At 35.6% G+C, this 18,348-nt stretch overlaps 1 protein-coding gene across 3 annotated transcripts in view; it reads left to right on the top strand.

Moving 5' to 3' along the window:
* Window positions 1–18,348, top strand: part of ASCC3 (activating signal cointegrator 1 complex subunit 3) — a 253,611-nt gene that overhangs the window by 208,111 nt on the left and 27,152 nt on the right. For all 3 annotated transcript variants that reach the window (XM_082276623.1, XM_082276624.1, XM_082276625.1), the window contains exons 35-36: window positions 4,996–5,107; window positions 5,376–5,510. In XM_082276623.1, the coding sequence (XP_082132749.1) occupies window positions 4,996–5,107; window positions 5,376–5,510 (247 nt within the window). The remainder of the gene's footprint in view (window positions 1–4,995; window positions 5,108–5,375; window positions 5,511–18,348) is intronic.

The following is an 18,348-nucleotide window of genomic DNA, read 5'->3' on the forward strand; positions in this document are numbered from 1 at the left end:
GTGATGTGAAAAGTACAGGAATGTAGTTCACAGGAATGTTTTACCAACTATTCAGACAAATAAAGATTTGCTGAGTCTGTCAGACAGAGAAGCCCCAGGCTGCTGAGCATTTGAGCCACCTTCTGCTTCCCAGTCTGCTGCAATCTTAGGTGAGAATACAAAGCTGAGGACCCCGCATCTCCCCATTCAGAAAGCAAATTCACATAATTGTCTTCCTACTCTTGGATATGATTTACCTATACAAATTATCTGTTGGAATATATGATAGGAAAAAGAAAAATCTTACCAATATGTGAGCAGATTCATGTGCGCCTATTACTTCTCATTTCTCGTGAATGCATCTTGGGAGATAAACTGTCTTGCAAATGTTATAATTAGAAGCACTGATGTGGGGGCAAACATCTTGCTGATGTCAGAGAAATTGGACTTGTTCTTCTTAAATGACCACAATATACCACAATGACCACAGTATACTAAAAGCTGATAAAGACAGCAATGTATCTGCTTCCCGTACCTGGCATGCACAAATATACGGATGCAAGAAAACATGATAGAAATAAAATACAGGATGACATTAGTGTCTGCAGCATTTGTGCACTCTGTAATGCATTTTTGCAAGCCAGTCACAGAATCCTGAGTCAGTCAGTAATGCCATAACAACAGAAGCGAGTTGGTACATCGAGTCATATCTCTCTGGCTATGAAGGTTCATCAGTTGTGCCATATTCTCTGTACCATTTCCATGGTGCTGTTTGAAGGTGGCAGCTGCTGAAGCTGATGAAAATAAGTATAAATGATGACTGCGGTAAAGGGACCTAGAAAAAAATTACTGTCTATGCTCCCCCATACTTGTTCATAACAAAATTCTGCTTTCAGAACTGTAAAATCTCAAAAAGCACACTTTCTTGCTATCAAGTGAATGCTGTGGATTCACTATTCTGCGCTTTTGTTTCAAAAGACCTACTGGCTAGCAAGTTTCTTCTTTAATATTTTTGGCTGACTCTTGTCACCAATTTTCATTATGTGTGTCACTATGACCACCGTATAATCTGAACATAAAAAACATTGTGCTGTAACAAATGACTCCACAGCATTGACAGTTATAGCAGGACCATTTCAAGGCTGATGAAAAATTTCCCAGAGAGATCTCAGGTCAGGTTTACATAAGCTAAACAGGAAATGATTGCCACCATTCACATCAAATCCTAAATGTTTTGTGTAACTTCATCTACATTTTATGTTCCTGCACGTCTCTCTGTCTCTCTCAGCTGATGAAATTCCACACTTCCTTAGATTAGAGAAATAAGTTCATGTTTCACAGTTTGTTGTGCTTGCTAAGCTCTACAAGGTTTTGGAATTTAAAATATGTTATTTAATAGACAATAAAAAGTTCCTTCAGATTTTGATTGTTTAAATTTTACATACTTTGTAAATTTTTATGATACCTACGGGTTTGTTACTGCTTTTTCCCTATGGACTACTAATGGAAGTTAGCCTGTCTAGCCCATGTGCTAGATGCTGTTAGGATAAAACTGCCTTTGACTTTCACACCTCTCAGGGGACGAGTAATTGTTGTGTTCAAACAGCCTGTAATTGTGATCCCGCTGGCTTTCTCAGTACGCTTCTGGCTATTAGAATCATTAAACAACTCAGCACCTGTTAACAGCATTGTAAATATTCAACCCTGCTTGTGTGCAGGTTGAGTCCAATATAGGAGAAGGCTTACAGAGCCCAGCCTCATAAATTAGAGCTTCTGACAAGTCAATTATTGTGAAACTGGGCTTCACTGTGAAATAAATGAAATGGTGTGCTGATAAAAAGGTAGGCTGTCTGTTTATAGCAAAGGGGAAATAATGACTAGATGATTCAATGCAGTGAGCATGAAACTGCATTGTTTTTATTCTTTATCTGTAATTAAATAGTTAGGCAATATTGCTTCATAGAGGAACTCACGTATTATGCCGTTTTTATGCTTGGAACATACCAGCATGCGGAATTCAACTTGCATTTATTCCTGAGCATCGAAATCTAATGTCATGATACCTCTGTTTTCACTAATGATTATACCACAGTCTTTCAAGATGAATGGCTTTGATTTTTATTAGGGGAAAATGTGCTGAATGACCAAGAAGCTCCTGTGGGTGTGCTCAAAATTGTATCTGCCTCATTACAGATAGTAGTTAAAACATACTGGTACCACTTCATTCAAGATTACAAACCATTTAAAATTTTTCTTTACATTGTTTTATTTCCACTAAGCATCTAGATATTTACTCCTTTGACAAAAAATTACCACGAAGCAGCAAATTTAAAATTCACAAAAAAATTTCAAGGATGCTATAAATTCCTTTATGGTTATACCTTCAGTATGAAATACTGCAAATTAGGCAGAGCACAAGAGCACAGAGCTGTTTGAATTGGTGTCTTAAATTACAGACTCAGAAAAGAATTTCAGTGTATTGCCCATGTTCCTTTTTTTGTTTTATCAGTATTCATCATCAATGTTATGGTACTCAAATAAATGTGCTGAAATTATATGGTGGAAGTCTGAATACCATGACAAGAAAGTGCCTTAATTATAAGCATTTCAGAAGTGTTCAATTTAGAGAGAAATAATAATGAATCATTTGTGGTTTAGGAGTATAAAATAGCAAATTTTTCCACATCCTTAAGCAACTTATTTAGCTAATTTGCTCGATTATTTTGAGAAAGTAAAAAAAACTTTACAAAGTAATTTCTGCCAATAACCAGAAAATAAATGTGATCGGTGATGTCAGGCAGATAAAATGGGCAGATAGAAATTGTGACCATTTTGTATTATCACTATATTGCTTAAGTAAATTTAAAAGGAGACTCATGAAATCTATGTTGCATTAAAAACACCATTAGATTAATTTTTCTACAGATGAATTTTCTTTGCGTGAGGCTGATATTATGTGGCTGTCTACTATATGAAATGTTTTAGTCAATACAAATATTTCTGTTAGTTTGGTTTGATTTTGGACAATAGCTGTGTTGCAAGTATTTCAGATCAGCTCAGCATGAACCCATATAAAATGTCACAGAGTTGAATACCCCACTGCCATGTATCTATGCTTTGTTGTTGTCTCATGTAGCTGGCTGCTATCAGAACACATTTTTTAAGTCTTTTTCTTGTGGTAGTACTGGTTTACTCCAACTTTACCCAATTATAAGTGGACATTCAAATCTTCAAAGAATTAGTCCCATATTTTGGAATTAATAGCAAGAGGAATAAAATCTGAAATTTACAATACTGCTATTTAGCATTCAGGCTTTCTTTGGTTATGCTACTGCTATTTAAGGAGATGTATGGTAAAAACTTTTTTTAAGAAAATAATAATGCAAATCAGATTATTTAAATTAAGCAGTTATATAAGGATGTTTGTAGTTTATAAAAACTTAATTCCATCTTTTGAAAGTTGCAAACAGCAGCATTACAGTAAATGATACAGAGTTTAGCTCAGAGAATGGGATTTATCTGCCCAAATACAGCATCAACAACTGAACTGGTTGTCTGAAGTTCTTTTTCTTTCCTCACTGATTGCAGTGCACCTCATCCTAAAGCAGAATTTTAAAATGCTTCAGATTAATAGCATTCTGCAAGTACACATTTCTTTCCAGTGGCAGTGAAAGGAGTTTAAAAAACTAACTCAGGTGCAGCTGTAACTTTGTCAAATTGGCGAAAATGAACCTCAGCACACTGTTTTGCAGCCTGTTGTTCACCTGCACAAAATAGCATTGAAAGAACCTACTCTCTGTTGCAGTGGGGTTATTTCAAATGGGAGTGCTGAGTACATTGTAACAGTAGGAAATTTTAGTAAAGCAGCCAGGTAGAACAGAGGAGCATCTTTCATCATTGCACTGAGCTCAGTAGACTTTTTCTGCCATAGTATTTGACAGAACTAAATGGGCAAGGACTACCTTTTTTATTCTGCTTTTTAACAATTCCGTAGATCATCACATTTTATGTTTGTTTTAATTCTGCTTTGAAATGCATGATTTAATTGCTCTGCTTAAATTCAAAATTTTAAAACTTTCTAAGCATGCTCAGTTTTTCTTTATTACTCACTGAACTTAATTGTTACTTTCTGATCTGGTGCCTTTGCTGAATCTAGGGACACAAGTTCTTACTGCATTTTTATCTGGCATAGAAGTTCTCGCTGAAATTATGTTGGTTTCTATGAGTAAAATAATACACCTCAAGTTCTACATTTAAGGAGTGCAAACTTCAGTCAATGTGCCTTTTTTATATGCTAACATGAAAAAAGTATATTTTGGCACACTTTATAAACATTTTTCCTTCATACAGAGAACCAAGAGCCATTGTGACTATATATATATAGTGACCCAAACATTTTATCTGACAGTGAACATGTGAAGTAACTGCATTAAAAAATACTTTATTCTTTTTTTTAGCAACTCTAAATTTGAGAATAAATAAAATGTCACAGAACTATAACAACACCAACATTTGGATTGGTATAGGTTTACTTTTTCAAGAAATGTCACTATATGCCTAGTTTTTACTTTCAGAGTTGCAGGATGTAAGGAGAGTTGCTCTCCTGGGTGGGTTTTCTTCCTTTATCTTGATGTTAAAATACTTGTGTTAACACTGCTTGTTCACTTTCATGCTTATCAGGAAAGTGTACTTATGAAATCAGGAAAATTTTCCCACTAACTAAATAGAGCCAGTTCAGTTCTGTTTGTATCAACCTTTCTATTAATGGATGGAGAAATTGCCATCTTTCCATATGTACATGTTTGTCTTATGTTGGTTACTCCCACAAACTGTTTAAGAATCATGGATTTCTTGTTAGTCTTTATAAAGGACTGTGTTTAATTGTTTAATGTGGATGTTTGCTGTTCCATGTGTATATTGTAGAAGCCTTGTAAGTTTTCTTAGAAGGCATTGTTGTTAAAAATCTTCAGACTGTAAAAAATATTCCTGTAATCCATCTTCTCTCATTTTATCTAGTTACTATAACTTGGATGATGTGAGCCATGACACTATGAATAAGTACCTCTCAAACCTTGTTGAGAAATCCCTGTTTGATTTGGAAGGCTCCTACTGTATTGAAGTTGGGGAGGTAAGATTAATCTGTGCCTTACAAGGTTCAGTAGGATACACACTCCTAGAAGTTCTGAACAGCAAGATATATACTCTTTGATGTGAGATGTTAGAGTTTGTCTGTGGAGCTCTTTGTAAGACTTATATTGAAAACTGTTGCAGCTAAATTATGATGCTAAATTGTTTCTGGTGTTCTCTCTTAAAAGTAGCCTGAGCATGTTTCGCAGTTATGTAGGAACACGTTATATTGAACCACTGGGAACTCTGTTTGATTCTTCTTCTAACAGGATAATCGCAGCATTGAGCCCCTGACTTACGGCCGTATTGCCTCCTATTACTATTTGAAGCATCCAACTATTGGGATGTTCAAGGATCAGTTGAAACCTGAAAGCAATATTGAAGAATTGCTCTTAATTCTGACAGTAAGTGCTGATATTTTCTTAAAGATACATATTGTTTACTATTAAAAACACAAGTATATGAAAAAACACACAAATGAAAGAAAAGCCTTTCTTCAGTGCTCTATAATTTTTTTTATTGTTTTGAGAAATATACCTGAATCATTTTTGATGTTTCAACTGTTTCATTTTATCAGTACATCAAAATTACTGTATACACCTGTTTCTCTTCTTATGTCCCTTTAGAATGTTCAGGATCTATACAAATCTGATATTTGTCTTTTCTAAGTTGGGTATAATACTAAAATGCCAGAGTAATGAGTGCTCACACTAAATCTAAATGGTAGCAGGACCATCACTTTGTCTTGGGACAATCTGGAAGATACAGCAGCTCTAGGAAGTACAGGAAACATATGGGAAACACCTCTTCCCTAAAATGTCTGCTTCTCCTTCTCGCAGCCACCTCCTGATCCTTGAGGCCATAACCTGCAATAACAGCATCTCTCACAGTTAGTCTAGAGACTGTTTAACAGAGAACTACAGTGCAAAGCCAAAGACACTGTGCATGATGCACTGTGTTAGTATTACATCCTCACCATAAAAGAATCAGGACTTACTCCATTTTTATTTTTAAGTACTTAAGTAGTTACAACGACATATTTTCCTTTTTCGAAATGGTGTAACTCTGCTTGTACAAACATTTCAAAACAAAAGGTACCTGAATATTATCCAGAAAAACTTTTCTGCTCCCGTACGAGTATAGTCTCTGTTACATTATATACATTATACAAGTGACCCAAATTCAGTAATATTCTGATTTCTAAGCGTTAGCTTCAGAATTTAGAGTCCCATCTTACAGTATTTATGTACGTTACTTTTATATTCATTATTGTTTTGGCATGCTGCCAAAACTTCTCTGAGGAGAAATACAAGAAGAAAAGTTAAAATAGTGCTATTCAACAGTTTACAACTCAACAAAACCTGATTAGCATTTTATGATACTAGGAAAACCACTTTTCTAGTACAGAGACTTTTCTTCCTGATAAATTTAAAGCACCTGCTGCAAACATTCGGAGTGTTACAGCTCAGAAATAAAGGCCACAATAATCTTTTATAATGGAAACTGTTACACAGCCTAAATAGGGGAATTGCTATCACTGACCCTGCAGTATCTGTTGTTCTGCTGTCAGAAAGCATTGCAATTATATTAAATGCAATTCAGTGCATTCAGCTGAATTCAAAATGGTGATCATCAACAATACCTAGATATGCTGTATGTAAAATAACTGAAATTTTTGGAAGAAATGCCCACATGTGAACAGAAGTTAAATAATACAGTGTTGAGTGTTCAAGAAGAGAGCTGTACTCCAGCTGCTGTCTCTTTAAAATGTCCTCTCTAGTGAAAATTTTCTGCACCTAGAAGTGTCAGGATTTTTTTTTTTTTTTTTCAGAAAAATTTGGGTAAGGAAAGTATGAGAATATTATCAGAGACAGCATTTCATAATGCTGCCTTAGCTGATGAGCAGGATGTGGAAGAGGAATGATGGAAGAACCAAGTGCTGTCTGTCTTAAGTCAGGGCTCCTCATCTATTTGAACTGTGTGAATACATGAGTCACAAAAGTAATTTGCAAATATTTCTGTTGTAGATGAAACTTAGGACCCTAATGTTGGGCAGAGATTGTAAAATTTTAAATTCATTAATCTTGCTTTTATTTTTTCTAATTTTTTTTCCCTGAAAATACAGTTTTGTAAGTTATCCATTTACAATCTCAAGAGGAATAGGAGTTAAAATAAAATTGCTTAGGGGTCAAAATGTGCCACATGTATCAATTTTAAAGATGAAAAGGATGTACGAGTGCTAGATGCCATTAGAGCTGTCAGTTCTTGCTTACTTTTTATGTAGATGTTGATTTTCATAATTAGTAGTGAAACTACTATTTTGTCTTGTTGAAGGTGTAAATTGAAAGGGTTTTTTCAGTCTGATGTAGTGTTGAAAAGAAGTGCCATTTCAACAGTTATGGCCAAGGGGTTTTTTCCCCCTAAATACTGTGCATTAATGAGTTTTATAATTACAGCAGTTGCTTCACACCTCTATTGTTAACCAATGACATTACATCTGCCTCACTCCACTGTTGCCCTCCTCCTTCTTATTGAAGCATTTAGCAGTTTTGGCAATAGGGAATTACATGGCATGGGGTAAGTAGTCTAATTAGGTAGAAGTGAAAATCCCGAGGGAAAAGGATGTTTAAAAAGTAATTTGAAGAATCTCTTAATGATGCTGAAACTGAAAGCTGTAGCTGTAGTACAAAAAGGCCTGTTACCATTACAAAAATAATTATGATTATTCTGCTGATCACTCAGTTTTAAAGTTTCAATTTTTGGACTGTGTTTTTTAAGAATAATCATCCAAGCATTTCTCATGCACTTGCAGGATTTTATAGATGTAACACTTATTATTTGTTGGAGTTTTATCTAAGCTTGCAAACCCTTAGACATTTACAAGTTTCTGATGTATGTAAGGAAGACAGACATGAACAATTTGAAGAAAGGAAATCCTGATTTTAATTTTTCAAATGGGATATATATACCAAATATAAAAGTAACCTGGAGAGGAGCAAAAGTTTTTTAAAAACAAAACCAGGAAAAAAGTAAGATTTTGTTCAAGAATTCAGAAATTTAGGGTTGTATCAAGGGGTTTAAATCTGAGTTTGATTAAGGGATTTTGAGTTTCAGATTGATATTTTTGCATGCTGATGGAAGTGTTCAAAATTCAGGATTGTTCACCAGTGAATTATCAAGGAATCTTTACAACTCACATGAAAAATTAGTTGTGAGACATCCAGTTTCTAGTGTTGGTGGATCTCTCAAAAAAGTCACACAATAGCAGGATTTGTTTGTGCTTAGTGGAAGACCACTCATAGTCTTCTCCAGTATCTGTTCTCTTCTCTGGTTTTATTTTATCTTTTAATTTTGATCATCTGCCAACATTTTACAAGATCAAATGAAAAATTTTTCCCCAGTCTGGTGCAGGGGTTGAGTATTCCTAACATGAACAGGAGCATGGTGCCTGGGAACAGCCCAACAGTAATGTTGGAAATATACAGTAGTAAGTGATTCAAATAGGTGGGCAACAGTCCCCTCATGGTTTCCCTGCTCCTCTCGGTAAATCTGTACCTGAGATGTTTGAGCTGTCTTGGGTTTGCAGTTAGCAAGTGGAATTTCAGATTCAGTTATTTTTGTCACTGGCTTGTGCTAGTGGACTGGTAACTTTTTTCTGAGAGAAAATGTTTGAAGTTTTTTCATAGAGCTTTCTTTAAAACTTTCCTAACCGTGCTCAGACAGTAGTAATCCAAATGAGCTTAATCACTGTTGAGTTATGGTGCTTCTTGCATTAAGTATTATTGATGAGAAAGTGTTCATGAATTATTACTGACAGGCTGGATTTCCCTAAGGTGCCTGAGGACTGTTTCCTTTAATTCTGATAGTTAGGTGCAGAGATTAAAAAAGAAGTCTAGGTGAAAAACAGTGATAGATACTTTAGGGTAATTCTTGTCTTTTTCTGCACAAATGTTTTTAAAATCAAATAGTGATTTGTGTACCTTGAGGAAAGAAAGGCTGTCTTTCTGATTGATCAGGGCTGTGATAGCTAGATCCACTAGTTTCATGATTGTTGGTGATTTGTTACTACACTTATCTGGTTAATATTCCTATTTACAGAGCAAAAAATTTGTCATACCTGTCCATACCAGACAGTGAAGGGGAAAATATCATCACCGTCTTTCATCCCTTGTTTTATCTACATGTTGTCCCTGATTTCTTTTTTTTTAATTCTGCCTACAAAAGGGAACTGGTTGTTTTTCATGTGCCTACTGCTGTCTTTCTTATATAAACTGTTTATAAGAGAGAGAGTTTTTTCATTAGAAAAGGGATCTTAGAGAACAACATGCTATTTTTGTTATAGTGGGGCATACGTGTCTGTCTTCCTGTGATACAAACAGGGACATAGAAGTTTGTTATCCACATGCCTCTTCCCTGTATTTCTTTCTGAAAGTTGATATGGTTACACTGGCTTGTATTAGACTAAGTAATTTGGAACTCAGCAGAAAATCGGTCATTGCTGGAGTCACAGATTTGGAAGGCATAAGGAGGAGGTTCATGAAACAGGCACTCCCAATTCAAGATACAAAAATAGCAAATGAGTAGAGTTATTAATGCCTTACCTGTCTTTCATTACCTGGTAGGTATTTGTACTGTGAGAATCTAGATAACTCAATTAACCTGTAGCTTTATGTTCTCTTCATCATTGTTAGGAATTCCTGTTCTAACTAGAGAAATATGCAATTCTTTGTGAGTATTTACACTCTCAGTCTAAAATAATTTCATTTCTTTATCAGGATTCTGTTGCTGGTTTGGTCTCCCATGAAGGGACCACATGGTCAGTGGCTCAGTGATAAACCATCTTTTCAACAGGTCTCCACTTAAACACCAGGGAAGGAGGAATTAATGCGTTATACAAATACTGTCAAAAAAAGAAGCTAATGTCATCCATTTTGTGTAATATTTTCCCTGCAAGCCATGGCAGAAATATTGCTTTTAGGAATTTTTAAGATATTGTATAAAACCAGGTTTCTGTTCTTTAATCATTTCAGAAAAAACTCAGATCACTCTTCCTAAGTCAGTCAGTGTTTACAGTTTGTTTAAAGTTACATTTGCATATAATTTAGAAGAAAATTAAGGTGCTACTATTATTTTCTTCCAGGCATAAAAGCACAGCAAAACTATATTCATTAAGTTATTCTTTTTGAATATGACATGTCAGTGTCAAGAATAGAAGTATTTTATAATATAAAATTTGTATCAGATTATAAGAAAACAATTATGTTACATCCTAGCCTTTAAAGAACTTTCATGTTTGATTTCACATCTATGGTACACTCTCAACAATTTGGCCTCAGCCATTATTCATATTTTAGTAATAGAAGAAATATTTTTGTATATTTTTAACAGAAGAAAACTGTTACCTCTTACCATTAAATGTTTTCTTTACAATAAATCCATACCAAGGACTGTTCAGTGCATGAATTTCATCCTAAACACAGGCATTTTCAGTATAATTTACTTAATTTTTATACAGTCCATATACTCTGGATTTTAACATGTTAAAATATTTGTGCTTCAGTTCCCACTTGAATCATATAGATGGTATCACAGTGTGTTTAATAGTTTAAATTTGAAAATGATGTTAGGGTTCATGAAAATAAAACAAAATGCTACAGTGAATTTCAGTAGCATCCAAATTTCATATTCAAAAATATCTTGTACTTAGGAGAAAAAGTACTAGTATAGATACTCACACATTTAATTAGTCTTGATTTTTCTCTAGTCCCAGTAGATGGAGCAGTTTTTAATGTTGCTGTAGTACTTGGATTTAGTAATTTTTTTTCTATCATGACACAACTGTTTCCTGGTCTTCTTTCTCCAAATGATTGTTTGAGTTTTAGTTTGAAAGCATAATGTGCTGGCTGCCTTTCCAGGAAAGCACAGTCCATTAGTAAATCAAGGTAACAATGCCCACCACTGACAGCTAACTGAACATGGCATAAGTCTTCCATTTTTATGGCATCGATAAGAAAGAATTACAGTCAAAACCAGAAAATAGAAATCCTTCCCATCTCCAATATGCATGACTTTCTAACCTCCAATTTACAGGTCTCCGTTTTTCCCCATCCAATCTTCTTATTTAATTTCTGTCATTATATGCCAGTTAAAAAAAAAAAACAAAAACAGCAAAACAAACTGAATCAATACTCACGAAAGTTAAAACCTATTTTAAAGTTGTAGCTAAAAGTTTCTGACATACGTTTCCCATGACAAAGGCCATAAAACAAGAACTGTTACCTTGGATATAATATGGGGGCAGGAGGGTGTTAGGTTTTTTTATTTGCTTTGATTGCAGTGCAACGTCCAAGGGAAAAACTTTTGAAAGCGTTGAAAGTTTATATAGCTGCAGTAGCAGAAAGCAGTAGCCTCAGTCTATATCCCCATTTTAAACACCTGCTTTAGTATCTGTTTCTGTCAGAAAAATGAGGAAATAAATTCCTTTTAGGATGCAGTTATAGCAGGAAAACACTTGTGTACTGGTGGAAAGTATGTTGAGAGTCAGGTAGACAGGAGTACTGTCCTGGTCTGGTACTTACCAAGGGTACTTACCATGGCTGCCATCTGTGGCAAACCAGTGTTTGGCTGTGGTACATATGGTAGAAGCAAGTTCAGTGAGAGCAAGCCTGGTTTAGCTGACTGCTCAAGGCTGCATGCAATTCAACCATGGACCATTTATTTCTTTGTATGTTTATTTTAGCACAAACACCTTTTACCTACCACTTGGCAGTTAGAATTGTAGCCACTATCATGTGAGATTTCAAATTATGCATAGTTGTGCAGATGCAGCCACTACTTGGCAAAGTATTCATACAGGAAATTAAATGCTTTTTTCAGCGGTCTTGTCATATGGCTGTATATTTTCAAATATCCAATATATATGTTGAAATAATGTTTGTGTTTGTTGAAACAAAACTGGAGTTCTTAACAGCATTTCTATATGGTAAATCTGAATGTTTTATAATCTGCAAGGCTGCTTTGATAAATGGCTGTGTGTTCTTGTGTCCCAAATGCTCCAGCAGGAAGTCTTAGATGACTTAAGCAAGTCAGTTCAAGTTCTACCTGATTTCTTCCTCCCAATTTGTAATTGAAGCAGGATAAGCAAATTTAGGCCTTCGGCATTTGCAGTTCTTTTGTCTTCACTGGCTTCTAGATAATGCCTTTGCCTTTGATATGTTTATACAGCTGTACTGCAAGTTATAACAGTTAACAATCATATTGATGTATTTGTTTTCACAGAATATAGTTCGCTTAGTGACACCAACTGGGCCATACAGGCTGCTGTTTAAAGGCACAAAAATACTCTTCTCTGTCAGCATAGATGTTGCTTGTAAAACTGTTAAGAGGATGACAAATTGTAGCTTGTTCTCTGACTGGAACAGAAACTTTAGGATAAGGATTGGTTTGGCTGAAATGATTACATCATACAAGATTGGTATCCAGCATATATTGTTCCCTTAGCATAGTAGTTAAAAAAAAAAAAAAGAAGAACATAAGAGGATTACTGATCAGTCATTAATGAAGTATCAGACACTTGTATTTTCCTATTTACATTTAGATTCTTTCTTTGTCTCATTTTCTTTTTTTTCCTGATGGGGCCTGTCTAGATTCAGAAATTGAATTTTACTTTAAATGTCAATGTTACATATTATCAGAGATGAACTTTTAAGAAATCAGCCTCTCCTATTATTTGCCTAATATTTACAAGATGTTTTATTTCACAGCTACTTAGGTATGCTACCTATAATGTTAGAAGAAATTGCAGAGGGATTTTTGCTACCAAAAGGCCTTAGCATTTGAAAATATTTGAAAGCATTTGAAAAAAATTATATATATATCTGGAAATTTAATGTACATTAGGAAGGTTGCTTTTAGAGAACAAACAGTTTCAGATTTTCTTCACCTCTTCAGCTTAATGAATGTAAGCCAGGCATCAAGCAAAGTATTAGAATTGATGTATGGGAAAACTGTCAAATTATGCAGTTTTATAAGTACTTTTTTCTGAGGTAATGCTCAAATTCAGCTTTCTTTAATTTATAGTAGGCCATTGTCCTCTTTCCATGGAAGAGTCAAAATGGACATCACCAATTTCATTGGGTTGCCCACATTCCAACTTCCACCGCCTTTCCTTTCTGTCTTCCAGTGGAAAAGAGTAGCAAGCCCGCAGAGATTACTGAAACTACTCGTTTTCAGAAAGAGAAAATATCTCAAGTCTATTCCTCTCACCTTATGGGGTGAGAAAATGGCTAAAATCCTTCTCACAACAGGCCTCTTAAATGTTTCTTCTGGCAGGATGAAGGCATGTCGCCATGCTCACTTACAAAATGGGTGCATACAAGTCTCTTGACAAAAGATTTTTAGGTGCAACTGATGCATACAGTATTAAGAAATTTTACCTTAAACATATTAAATCATTGAATCACAGTAGTTTTTAGGTTAAGGAGACAAATTTCAACTGGTTTAGCATTTGTTTAAGGCAACAAGCAATTGTAAACATGAGGTCTAGTTAATAGTTATTTTTCTTTTGTATATGATTGTCTTAATATTTACTACATGCAGTCATATAGGATGCTAATTTTTAATACTTCTTTAGCTATAAGAATGCATGTTTGCTTTCTCTTGATTCACACAGAACAGATGGATGCTTGACTGCCTGCTAATCCACAGCTGGAATGGTTTCAGCAGTTTCCACGTTGCTGGGTTAGAGTGGCTTTTCTAGTGGACTGAGAGGGCAGCAAGAGAGGGATATCATTATTCATCAGTATCCCAGTGGGATCGCTGCCAGCAGAGATTAATTTTTTCTGTTATGCTTGTAAAACAAGCTCAGGTGGAGTCTCTAATCCTCAGGGCACGGGTGGCAGATCAAGGAAGATGCTACAAAGCTAGTTAATTTTCAGATTCTAGGGGAAACAGAAGCTCTGTTAGATGTATAAATACATGATTGTGAATTTAAGTAGCTCAAATCCAAATGGGATCTTCCTAGACATCTGGTCCTGAAAATCTCTGTTTTCTTTGTCTTTTAAAAGAAGTTCTTAAAACTTTATGCCAGAGGCGAAATATCTGCAACTCTCTTAATCGACAGTTATCATTCCTTTTTTTTTTTTTTTTTTGAATACAGATCTTACAGTGTACTTTAGATAAATGCCTTTATTTACAGGTAGGAAAGGCATGGTATATGTCTGTGTAGGAACACTGAGTTTACAGTGTTCTCACAAATTTGTGTGCAGTGAACATCACCAAGAAAAATTACCACTTGCCATCGAAAAATGGCAAGGTTAGATTCGCCTTAGTAGTGCATGGTACATGCTATTTTGGTAATGGCATGTCCCGTTAAGGTCCATTGTGGTACAAGGGCATTTTTGTCATGTTTTTCTTTGTATCAGACCTGTTGTTGTTTGTAACAGAAATGTTGATAGAACTCAAATCAAGCGCTCCAAAATGGTCACAAGTTGTCTATTTGTATAATAGACTTCAAATATTTTTCCTTTACTGACTTTTTTTGTTTCCTCAGTAACTGCCCTTCTTTCTCACCCTTGTAATTACCACTGTTTTTCATCTATGTATTTCCTTGTAGCTCTTGAGTTGTTCAAAACATTGGGTCAGATTTTCAAGCAATGTTAATCCACATAGTTACACTGAAATGAATGGACATGTGCCAGTTTTTATCAGCAGGGAACTACCCTTATTGAAATTTACTTGCAACAGCTGTCATTTCCTCTTAGAGTTGTGGTTTTTTATTATTATATTAAACTATTTTCATTTAAAAGTGCTCAGAGTGAGACCAGTAGCATTGGCTTGCTGAAAAGACATTGTGCGTGTAGGCACCTTCCAAGTTTCCCGTGTATTTCTGCCAGTTTGTATTGTTCTTCTGTTATTCTGGGCTTGAGCCTCTCTTGAACACAGGCTGCTACTCATTTCACCACATGATGACAGGTATTCACGCCTGTGAACTTTATATTCCCTTTTGTCTCTGGTCACATAGTAGTCTAGATCCGGAATTTAATCCAGTGCAAAAATGCAGCAGTGTGCGTTTGTGGCTCCCCACTAGGGGACCTGCTACAGGTCAGCAGATTTGAAATCTGGTTTTCAGCACACAGAGCTTTTACAGCTTGCCATTAACATATACAGTACGTATAGGCCCCATTTCACGTAAAGAATTAGAAGCGCTTACTCCTGTCTCCATGCAGAGTAGCATTAACTTAATGCAGAGATCTGTTAACTTCTTCCCTGGGTCTGGGCTCTGCACTGAAAGATCCCAATGGAGGATCAAAGCCAAAGATGGAAAGTGACTGATCGCTTTCCCGGGGAAAGCTGTGTGCCAGGGTTTGCTATTACAGTTTTTATTGCTATCATCATCTCAGTCAGTAGTTGGGCCAGCTGATTCAGCCAAGCTCAATTTCAAAATGCGGACAGACGTGCAAATGGAACTGAAGTAGAGTTCTCATGACAATGAGACTTTTGAATGTATACTCAGAGAGATTTTCCCAGTTTCGTGTTAGCAGATTACTGAGTTCCTGCACTGAAAAGCTTTTCTGTAGTAGTGCAATACAATTAGTTGCAGTACACCCAAAACCAGTCAGTTTTAAATCTTTTCTAGAATATTACTTGAGATTACAGGGAAAGCAAACTGTATGTCACTGCCCCATCTAGGTTTTAAGATTAAAAAAAATGAAGGCATGATAACACATTCAGAATGTGCAGGTTCAAAGCATTCTCTTGAGAACTAATCAGAAAAGTCAGGCATTTTGGAGAGGCAAAAACTTTAATATACCACTTACAGCAATAAAATGTAATAATTCTCTCCCATTGTGAAAATTCACTTTGTAAATGGAATTTGTACCATTCAATTTGTATTTATTTGCTGTGGTGAAAATATCTTATTCTAGGTGAATAATATGTATTCACTACCCCATGTTTGCTCTTATTTTGGTCTTAATTTAGTCTTCTTTTGCATTTATTTTTTCATAAACTGTGCAAGTGTTGCAGGCTTACATATATGCAATAATTTAACTTAGAAACCTAAAAGTGAACTAAAGCCACATCTATGAAAGTTGTACAGGCTTAATACTATGAAAGTACCTATACATTCGGGGAAAAAGTATTTTTAGAACTGGTTTTATTAGGACTGGCCAAAAAAAGTAGCACTGAATTATGGCTGTCATCATAACCTTTATGAAATATGGATTGTGAGAGGTAGGACTTAAAATCATGAATTCATTCCTTGTAGTAATGTTTTAGTAAAGTATGTGACTTAAAAAGGAAATTTTTCTGAAATAGAATGGTTCTATAAGTATGTTTTTTAACATTTAGTAAGACAATTACAGTGATTGTATTATCTATTGCTGTATCTTCCCCTACACTGAAACTCAACTTCTCTAATATGCTTAGGAAACTAGACAAAAAATAAAAAAAAGGGAAAATCAACTTTCAAGTTAGTATAAAACTCCTAAGAACTTCTTTCCCATGTCAAATTGTTGTTACTTTCTAATAATCCTCCCTCTCCTGTATGCTGGCATGCTTGCATAATCTTTTATCAACTCCATGCTGAGGCAGAGGTCTGTAATTTAGCTTTGTAGTTTAGAAGTTCCCAGATCTGCCAGGTCACTCTCTGCTACTGGTAGCTAATATTGCTGACCTCCTATTGCTCTGTGCAGAGTGGCAAAGGTCTTTCAGTCTCCTGACCTCTGGTCATCAGGAATGTCATCAGTAGTTTGTAGTTTGGATGTTTTAAGTAAGAAGTGAACTTGTGAAATCTAAACCCTTTAGGGTGTTTTTAAGTGATTGCTCAACTGTTTCATTGCCCTAGGTTGTACTTTTTACGATGTATGTAATTGTAAAATTTGTGGTGTTTATCATAAACAACTATTTAAAAGCAAAAATCAAACACTTGTCTACTTAAAGTTAAAAGTCTGAGAATACAATTAATAGATTGACATATTAACATATTCATATATTAATTAATAATTAATTTCTCTGATCACTAAAATGAGAACTTTATAACAATTGTAAAAACTTTCAGCTGTATGTTCTTATAAACTATGTTTGTAGGTCCCATGGTGGAAATGGGCACATTTTAAATCTTGAAAGATAGCTACAAATTAATGTTTAAAATATAATAGATTTGCATAATTGCATGTTGATGGGTTTTACAACTTTCTCTCTTCAACTTCTCGTGTCCAACTGGAAATTTCCAGTGTTTACTCTGGTGAGTCTTAAATCTAGAGACAGAACCCAGGGTAACCCAGCCTCGCTGTTTTGCTCTTACCCAGTTAATTGGGTTAATGTTACACTTTGAATTCATATTTCTTTTTTTTTTTTTTTTAATATATATATATATCTGTTGTCTCTGGAAGTGAATTAAATAGTAATTATATAATATATTAAAAAGTTTCTATTTGCTTTAGAAGATACTGAGCAGGTCTTTTTCCTTGGACAATGCTTTCCATCACATGCATCTGTTTCCCTCCTGTCATTTTTACAGAAGTAGAGGGTGAAGAGTGGTCTGATGGGGTGTTAAAAAAGTGACCAGATCTGGAGTAGAGGATTAGGGCAGAGAAAGTCCCCAGTGAGGGTCCCCAGTCCCAGAGAGGGACCCCCTTTCCCACAGCCAGGGACAGCTGCTGCCTCGAGGCTGTGGCCCTGGCTCCTCTGTGGCTCAGGGCTGGCACAGGGCTTTGCTTCCTGCCTTTCCCCCCTGCCAGCCACCAGCCCTGGAAAGGAAGGCACGGGAAGGCCCTGAGGGGAAGGAGCTGCACTGCAGGGTTGGCTCTGATATGCTGGATGCTGTTTGATGGCACTGCCCCGTACCTGTGCGGTTGATGGGGAGATGTTATACAGTGTATGAAGACAGGGAGCTTATTGGCAAACATGGTGTCTGTGATGAATGGCAGTATCATGTAGCAGATATATTTTAATCTTGCCTGAAAAGTGGTGTTGTCTTCTTTTGAACCATGTTAGCCATTTTTTAAGATCTCTACAAAACCTCAGCCTGCTGTGTGGTTTAGCAGAGCCTGCCAGGCTGCCCTGAAAATCTGGAGCACTTCTTCTGCAAAGTTTGTCTTAAAAGTCTATTTTTACGTAAAAAAAAAAACAGAGTGAGCTGGTAGAAATTATTTTTTTTCCCCTTTTAGTCTCTAATATGAATTTTGAAAACATGTGTTATGCTTGTTCTTAAAACTTATAACTAGTAACATGTGTTTGTAA

This window comes from Coloeus monedula (genome assembly GCF_965178545.1).
Source record: "Coloeus monedula genome assembly, chromosome: 2".
Classification (NCBI taxonomy): domain Eukaryota; kingdom Metazoa; phylum Chordata; class Aves; order Passeriformes; family Corvidae; genus Coloeus; species Coloeus monedula.